This window comes from Diadema antillarum, unplaced genomic scaffold (assembly GCF_040938485.1).
Source record: "Diadema antillarum isolate AM-2024a unplaced genomic scaffold, OU_Dant_1.0 scf00000020, whole genome shotgun sequence".
Classification (NCBI taxonomy): domain Eukaryota; kingdom Metazoa; phylum Echinodermata; class Echinoidea; order Diadematoida; family Diadematidae; genus Diadema; species Diadema antillarum.
In genome coordinates, this window is record NW_027270909.1 from 1,832,053 (window position 1) to 1,841,977 (window position 9,925).

The following is a 9,925-nucleotide window of genomic DNA, read 5'->3' on the forward strand; positions in this document are numbered from 1 at the left end:
AATGTATGGTGATACGTGTATATATATTAAGGTATATCGCACCAAAATTTGAGCATTGAGAGTAATCCAGGTGATGATCCCTCGAGATCCAAGTGGATTGGCAGCACTTCACTCAGATGACATTGGCTCTCCCAATTATTCGATTGATAAGAGATCTGATCTGCTCTTCCTCTCTCGCCCTTTCTCGAATCATTACCTGTCATCCATGTCCATAACTCGCCCAGAAAACGGCATAATGGAGGTAAGAATTGGGTTGTTGAGATGATCATTTCACTTTAATACTCACTCGTGCACTCAATTAAGATCTTTCTCACAAGAATTCAATTACCAAAGAAGACTATTGTGCGATAAAGACACTACACCTCTCATATTTTGTTTATGTAAATCACATCACAATTTCATACAAAGTTAGTCAGATGAATGTTCATTAACCTCATCAAGGACTTGTATACCCGCAAACCCTATATTATGTCTAACATCCACATTTTTAAATGGAGGCATACGGAAAGCTAAAAGAGAGCTTTTGATTTTTGTTTCTTCGATTATTCGTTGTTGTAATAACTCATTTGGCTTAATAAAATATTTGACTCAGAGTTTCGTTTCAGTTCGCTTTTTCGCGGGAGAGCGAACCTAAACTTTTCAATCTTCGCATTTGAATCACGTTTCAACACGTTTTGGTCTTCCTTTTAAGATACAAATAGTATTATTTTCGTACATAGTATTGCATTGAATTTACTCCTTAAAACCTACAAACTTTCTCTATTTCGTACTTGAAGCCAAATCTTGCATTCTATCATTCTATCTGTAACAAATCTTATTTTATTGACTGTGATTTTCCTGCGGTAGATGAACAAAGAGGAAATAATGACAACTAAACTCACCTCAACTTAATACGGCACAACCAGTTGATCGAAGCAAACATAAAGAATGGTCGAAAATTTGTGATCAAGAAAAAAATATTTTGTCAACGTGTGATGTTAGAAGCTCCTACAGTGTCTGTCATTGTCGATTAATCAATAAAGAAGGATGTCCATTTGCAGTGAACGTCTCTTTCGCTTCAGATGATTCTCCAAAATTGTCGCCTTCCAGAATCTGATTGAAGCTCTGTCATAATTACTTTGAATCTGATAAAAGTCATAAACACAATCAGTGGTTGATACTTTACATTGGTCCACATTACTAACGTATTTTATGTTGATAAGGGTCAGGTTGTATTTCAGTATAGTTTCTCAAGGTACAATAACAAATAAATAAATATTGTGCAAATAAACATACATAAAAGGCCTAAATCTATTTAGAACATTCAATTTTATACCATCAACCACGATTGCCACCGGCATTGATAACCTTACATGATGCACAAAATTGCTCAATTGCATAGTATCGCAGGCCTAATTATGAATAAGCGCGGCGGGAGAATGGGGGGGGGAGAGCAATGATACCGCTAGTATCAAAGCTGAATTTTCATAGGTATGATGTCGGTTATATAATCATTTGAGACAAAAGTATACTATCTTGACACTTTGGTCTAATCCATGCAGACACGTCTAGGTCTTGTTCTGATTGCTCGCTGTGGAATACTATCAGCAGTGATCGGGCCGTACTTGGCTCATTGAAATTCAGAGGGCAAAGTGCGTATTTGTCAATGTTATTAGTGTTTATGTTAGCATTCCTTACCCTTTGTGAAATTATATTCGCACGTGTATGCCTGTGAGACCAATGGATGTGTGTTTGTGTGAGTGCATTTCCTTCAATTCATAGCTGATAGCGATTACCGATATTTTCTCGAGCACGTGCACGGAGGGACAACAGGCGAGGCCAATACACAAAGTACATTATCATTTATGTATATGCAGCGTTCTGTGTCCACACATCTCACCCTTGCGCTAAATAATTATCTGTTAAACACTGACTAGTTTGTCTTTTTTAAGTTACTTCGACGAAAACACATGCACAGAAAATGATCCTCTCGCAGCAAAACAGTAATAGACTAAAGAGTATAAATATAGACTAAGAACATTGATTATCGAAAAGTGTATTAGGTGATTTCAACTTTGGTGAACGTGCTGAAGTTTGTGCTAACCATGCTAGCAGTGGCGATGATCCCTAGCTATTGCACTTTGGACATTCGTCATGCAATTACTATTTTGATGTGAAGATGACACTATAATGTTTTATGATCAAGAAATACACGTATGATCAGTATCCCTTATAACAGTCGATGCTGGATCTCCATGTGTCATCTTTTCAATCATCAGCCATTCAGAAAGTATGGAAGGAAAGTATACATTAATGAAATGGGATTTGTGTTTGTCTTGCAACATAGGTGAGAATGTCGGACTTCTCATTAATTTGCTAAAAAGACGAATTAAATGCAATACAATACAATTCAGCAATTATTAGGGCGGTGAGTTGGCTCAGTCGGTAGCGCGTCTTCCTCACGATCCTCCAGGACCCGGGATCGAACCCGAACCTGGACTGAGCAATGTTGTGTGTAATCATACCGTCCCCTCTAGCAAGAGGCGAAACACTCTGTCCCTCTGATAGGACATAAAATGGAGGTACCTTGTATGAGAGAGTCACAACTCATGCACATCAAATACCCCTTCATTCATGCACTAACTCAAGACACTTTCAGAACTAGACTCAAAACACATTCATTTGATCAATATTTTTGTAATTTATCGCAGTGTTTTATCATTTGTAGTACATGTATTTTGCAACTGTTATCACTGGTATATTTATGATAATGTGCGTATAGAGACTTTACTGTACCATTCTCTGTATAATCAGAACGCATTGTTATTGTTATTATTATTATGATTGTTAAAATGGATCTATATATAAGGCGTTATAGTTTGTTTTCATCTTCTTTGAGGCAGAGAGATAAAGGTGCAAAAACAAAATGACGGATAGAAAAGTTGGTTTGTTTGGTTCATTTCTGCATTTTCTTTCTCCAAATTCAATAACAAATGAAAACAACGTGATACAGAGTATGCAAAGAAAAAAAAGGGAGTTGAACATACAAATCAATACAAGTAATGTCATTTTCATAACATCAGTCTGTAATAACATATGAATCAAAACAACATATTAAGGCATACTGTATTTATGAACAAAGGAGAAATCAATACAGGGGACCGTCATCATAAGCGCAGCTTGATGTGTATGAGGTCCTATCTATAACACCAATTATAAATCTACTCATAAAACTCTTAATCTTAATATACGAAACACATTTTGCTAAAGAAAGATAAAAAAACAACGGAAAATAAAAGCAGAGACTTGGCGCTTAAAAAAAATATGATATTGCTAACAATGATAGCAATAATGATATTGCTAATGATAATGCTAACAATGGAACATCTAAAAAATGCAATGTGTCTATAATCATATTGTGGGGTTTTTTTGTAGGGCCTACTGCACAACGTATATTTTAATATATCCATCTATATCTAATTATCTATCTATCTATCTATTTATCTACCTATCTATCTGTTTAACTATATATCTAGCTATCTATCTATTCATCTTCATCTATTGCTGGATATAGATGATTATGTAGATATTGATAGAGATAAAGGTATATAGATAGATAGATAATGTATATACCTTACCCTGCCTCAGTATTCCCTTGACTTCAGTGATGCCATCGATACATCAAAGGAGATACGGCCACAGCAAACCTCCTCATGCAATCTGTCATTGCTAACCTCTCTCCATATACGAATTGTATTGCCACAACTAATGTCTATTGGTATTTTATTCAACAAAAAAAAGGTGAAACCATTCTGTAGCTTAGCAGCTGCGGGAAATCTGATTTTGATTGATTTTGCTTTCTTCACATCGACTTTTATCATGGAAATGCTGATGGGTATATCTATGTGTGCATTTCAGAGCCCCGTAGGGAGTACGGATTTCTCCTACGTTACGGCCGGCACTGCCGCGGTGGCTCTTGCTCTCCTGGCGGCGTTGGTGTTCAATCGGCGTACGTTGAAGAAGACCGCGGGGAACCCGTCAGCGGTGTACTCACTCCCTCCTGGCCCACCGGGCTGGCCTCTGCTTGGAAACATTCCCGGTAAGATCATTTCTTACGGCTTGTTTCTTAATTCCCATTTCTATTTTCTTACTTCTTATTCTTTTTTTATCTTACTTTCCCAATTCTTTTTTACCACCTCCCTTTCATCTCCTGTACTTATTTTCCTTCGTTACTATTATTATTTTCTTTCATCTAATTTCTAATTTTTGTTTTCTTAGTGGAAATTTCTGTTTCATTTCTTCTCAGTTATGAACGTCATTTTCTGCTCTTTTAGTTTGTGTTTTGGTATTGAATCTTAGTTTCTATTTCTTATTTCTTATTTTTCATCTTCAACGTTGTCCATTTCTATTCAATTCAATTCAATTCAATTCAATTTTTATTTTCCACTCATGGGGTGGAACACCCTCGTCAGCCAAAGGCTGGTTTTCAGAGGGGTCCACACATACAGGTTAAAAATATAAACATTATACATACAGTATGACAAGGATATACATCACATAATATGCAAAGAACCAGAAACAAGGTATAAGCACCATGATAGCTTGTTTCAGACACAAAAGAAGAAAAAGGAAAAAAAAATATCTACAAGGCCTTAGATTACGACATAAAAAACAAGAAATAAGGGCATGTGACACTGAATTTCAAATACAGAAGAAAATCGGTATTGCTGAGATATTTTGACTGTGAGTTGATGAGTGAAAAAAAAGAATGGTCTAAACTCCATCCGGTTACGCACACTATATTCATAATTATTTTGTATATTCATGTAGTTGTTTTTTGAATGTATCAAGGGAAATATGAGAAGAAACATGTCTATCGCTAATTACACGATAATTTGGGATTTCTCTGATTCTCTATGAGACACAGACTTTATAAAGCTAATGGCTATCTTTCTAATTCTAGGAATAATTCTAAACTCTATTTGTACAAAAAGAAATACAATTGTTATTTCAAATACAGAGGGGTTTTTCAACATCTACGACAACATACTTTTCCTTAATCTTTATTTTCTCATATGCACTTTATCTGTATAAACAGTACTATTCCCGTAGCTGCACTCAGTCATTAATACATTCGTTGCAAGATTATACGAGGTAGTGTTAAATATGTAAAAGCTATAACTTTTAAAGAATAAAAGTACCATGAAATTATCAATATTGTTGTTATATGCGATTCCAGTCCACATCAAGACTGACATGAACGGAATGGTACTTTTTCTTTAATCGATGTCGGACGTAAAAAGAGGAAAGTTATGGGTCACGAAAGTTCCACCTGTTTCCACAGAATATGAGTGCTGTTGGGAGGTGAGAAGAAACACCTCACTAGTTGCACTGTGAACAAGTGGGAGTATGTGATGATGATGCCACTGAGCGCCACTTCAACTATTACGTCACTTCACTCCGCAGGCATGATTCTAGCGGGGAGTGGCTCAAAGTACCTCGCCGGTCTGGTGGAGAAGTACGGTACGGCCTTTACCATGTATATGGGATCGAGACCAGTGCTGGTGCTCAACACCTACCCCGTCATGAAAGACGCCCTGTTGGACGGTCATCTACTCAGCAATAGGGGATCGTTACCCGCGCTCGATGACTACTTCAAAGGACGGGGTGAGATTTCCAGTTTGTGTTTTTCGACATGTAGGTAATTGATTTCTAGCCATAAATTAGGACGTGCAACAAATCTTACTATTAATTGGTTTTGGTTTTAAGTGTTTACTGTTGTTGGTGTTCTTTTTAGGAGGATGTTTATTCCTCTTTCAAATCAGTACTTCTATGTTGTGATAAATGGTGTTTTACGTGGTTTAACAAACTGCATCTTCAAACACCTTTCTATCCAGGTGTTATCGGCTCTCAATACACCGACTACTGGAAGAAAACCCGCTCATTCGTCATCCAAGCCCTGAAGCACTTTGGCGTCAATCGACAATGCTTCGAAGGCGTTGTCGCATCACAGGCCGATCACCTGGTTGACTACCTCCACAAGACCTTCGATGAGGAGCCCTGTGATCCGCTGCAAACTCTTCAGGCCAGCGTCGCCAACGTCATGAATGGAGTGGTCTTCGCCAAGCAGTACGACTATGAAGACTCTCACTTCATTCATCTTTTGCAGCTCGTGCACGGGAGCCTGCGCGCAATCGAGTACGCCGCCGTTAGCAGTCTCGTTCCAGGCTTGCACTATTTACCTGGATGTTCATACAAAGGTTTTTACTCCAAGATGGACAAGCTCATGGAGTTTTTCCGAGAGCAAATTAAGGAGCATGATGAGACTCTCGACCCTGAGAATCCTCGTGATGTAATCGACGTCTACCTGATCGAGGTAAGGAGGACTGCGAAGGACCCAACCGAGAACTACATCTTTACTAAATCCAATCTTGAGTTTGTCGTCAACGACCTGTTTATGGCTGGCTTCGAGACTACGGCTAACGTACTGTACTGGGCCATCCTGTTGGTGGCGTCCCACCCGGAAGTCCAGGAGAGGACTACACGAGGAAGCTGATGCAGTGATTGGACAGAATGGATACGCAGCGATGTCTGACAGACAGAGCATGCCATATACAATGGTTAGCAAACAACAGACTTCATTCTTCAACTTCTCTTTAGAAAAAAAAAGCTACTCAAGCAAACACATTCTGCTTTACCCTTTTCCGGCCCGTCTCCTTTATTGTTAATATAAAAAGCTCCATTTCCTTTTACAGATTGTCTTTCTGATTTGCACAGTCCGAGAGATAAAAGAGAGGAACATTGGTTATGATAACAATGATACTAATGTCAATAAGAAAAGCTCAATGGTTCAGTAAATATAAATTCAGATATCCATGAATAGTAACATCAAATCAATCCTGTATTCAACGGTGCTATCTTATGGAGATAAGATAGGAGTTTGTTGCATTATTTAAACTAAAGTAATGTACAGTGTACAATGCAAAAAGTCTCAGGCTCGGTGGCACCAAAATGATCTGCCTGGGAAACTTATTGAGATACACTCTTCTTCTGCTATATATTGGGTTACACTTTGGCTACATGCATCAAACCTTCACATCGCGTGATGTACAATCATCAGTATGATATACATGATTTACGAAAACATCTCTTACATCAGGTCCGTCCACGCCAAGTATCATTAGGTTTTGCTGTATTAGACTTTGTATTACTGCTAACGAGGAAAACAATCTTTTTTGATGAAGAAAAGAACGGGTGATATTCAAGTGTTACAATGATAGCTCTTCAAACACCATGTCAAAATCCGGCTTTAGAACCCATACAGTAGTTTGCATGTCATTCGTTGACACTTTTAAGCTTTCTTAATAGTTGCTGTAATCACGTGATCAACTTCAAAGTAACGTGCACAGTAACATGTGTCTCAAGTGACTAAGCACATGACTGCCACAAGACCTTTCCTTTAGAAGTCTTTGATAACTAGAAATCCGTTTCCTTTGTCTTTTGATTATTCAACGTGACCTCAAGTGAATGAATCGTGTAGAACATAGATGTTAAGGAAAACCGTAGTAGCCCAGGGTTTACATTCCAATAAATGTCATCAGTATTACGGAAGAAACATCAAAGTCATGTTACCGAGACCATTATTAAAAGGCGCCAACAGACAAAGGAGAACATTTATTACATGGAAGTCATGCACCAGTGCATAAAATGACACTACCATTCTGTCCTGAAGTCATTAAAATCAGTTTGAACACTGCGCTCTGAGTTTATTGGCAGTTAACGCATCGGACCGAGAGAAGGAGAATACATTTATGAACTTGGTAAACTTGGTATGCTTAACTTAATGGCGGATTGTAGGCGATCACACTCAGGCTGTCTGAGTACTGTTATGACTAACAAGAGTAGTTCAGCTTCGTAATCTCTGTTGTATCTACTTCAGTGACATAATTATACCAACAAGGTCAGATAATGAAAGGACAGCGGTCGCACTTTTGGTTTTTTTTTTCTTCTCTTGAACAGGTGCTAACAAGGAACTAAGATTTGTTTCCTTACGTAGACTTTAGTAGAGATATCAGACTTTAATCATGACAACAAAAGACTTTGTTCTTACAATATTATGGCTTGTCATTTTCCTACCACCCCACTCCCTCCCCTCAGGCAACTTTAGAAGAGGCCATCCGTTATGCCAGTGTCGCCATCTCTTCAATTCGCTCCTCGACATCGGATATGAAAGTAGCTGGACATCTGATAGAGCCGGACACCTGGGTCATGCTCAATTATGAGTACTGCTCATTTGACCCGGAAACATGGTCTGACCCCCTTTCTTTCAAGCCGGAAAGGTTTCTCAATGGCCAAGGAGAGTTCCAACCTCGCGAGGAGCTCATTTCTTTTAGTATTGGTAAGCACCTTCAACGGTAATACTGAAATGAAAAATGATGTTTGCTGTTTTGTAGTACATTTTATATAAAAATGCAATTAAAGAACTCTGTATACCTTAATCACGTTAATTGATTTCGATAATGTGCATTGTATCATTCTTCAGATACACAATCTCATGCAGGACCTTCATTAACTGTACTGTACTGACGCGCACCTGAATTGGCACACTCATGGTGTGCCCAATAGATGGCGCTATCCCTAAATGAAATTTCTCATTGATAAAATGGCCCGACTATGAAACATGAACGATTGTGTCAAGACCCCAATTCCACTGAACATCGGAGGCTCATCCGATCCCCAAACTGCACATACCTTATTGTCAGCGTTAAGATTAGTTCCGATGAAATCTGATCCGACAAACTCCAGAGATTCGCACCAAGGGTTATACCATTGCCTGAAGAGCCCTAGAATCTAGACTAAAGTAAACCTGTCTGATGACTGTTTAATCGCCGGTAACTCAACAGGCTATCACAGGACGTCGGCTGGACACGCCCGTTGTCGCACAACACACGTCTAATACAGTCATATCGGATTGACTCGACACTTATCCGACACTGACTGGACTGGCGACTGGAAATGGCGTCCGCTGGGCTTAGTCCCTTCATCGGACGATCTCGCCTCATTGGATCAGGTCCGACTCGTCTGACACTAACCTGATAGTCGACCAACACAAGTCGGATTTGTCCGACTGCGATCTGATACAATTTGATAGGTGTTTGGAAGCAGAAAGTGCTCCTGACGAGTGACCGATGAGAAAGATAAAATCTCTTAGAAACGGGTATTACACAGTGCATTTCAATGATAATGACACTCACGACATTGAATTAACTGATCGTCAAGTCGATGCCTTTGGGTTTATGACTTGTACTTGCTATATTAAAGGCCAACACATAGTCGGACACGTTGTGAAATGAGATCGAACACATGTTGAATAAAAGTTGAGTAACAACGTGTCGTGTTGTATGTGCACATCGTGCTGTGAAGATGTACATAATCTATATCTTTAATTCTCTTTATATTTCTCTTCAAGGTAAGCGCAACTGTCTGGGAGAAAGGCTTGCAAGAATGGAACTCTTCCTTTTTTTCACCAACATCTTACAGAACTACGACCTAGTCTTCCCTCCAGACGCCCCGGCACCTCCCATCGAGGCTCAAAATGGCGGCATGACAAGAATTCCGCATCACTACAAAGTGTCCTTCAAGAAGCGATCGTTCCTCACGACTCAGCAGTGAAACTTAATGATAATCATTATGAAGATGATTAACGAACAAAGAATGCACTTACCCCCCTCTTGGCCCAAATTGTAAACCTCACACTGTAAATTCTTGCTTTTCACGTCTGTTTTCTCCTGCCTGAAAATGCCACGTCAATTTATTACGGCGAACATCAATTTAAGATTGTCAATTCTGCACGTTCATTACATTTTCGGGAAGTCAAAAAAAAAAATTGAAGACTGATATTTAAGTACTCAAATTCCGTTTTTTTATCACAGTCATAAATGACTAA

General features: G+C 38.8%; 1 protein-coding gene across 1 annotated transcript; it reads left to right on the forward strand.

The window, feature by feature from the left end:
* Positions 1 to 235: 235 nt before the first annotated feature.
* On the forward strand, positions 236 to 9,651 carry LOC139729457 (cytochrome P450 2C16-like). Its single transcript, XM_071640383.1, is given in 7 exon segments — positions 236 to 241; positions 3,898 to 4,078; positions 5,446 to 5,646; positions 5,877 to 6,517; positions 6,519 to 6,599; positions 8,137 to 8,377; positions 9,449 to 9,651. Coding segments are annotated over 7 exon segments (1,554 nt in total).
* The last annotated feature ends 274 nt before the right edge of the window (positions 9,652 to 9,925 follow it).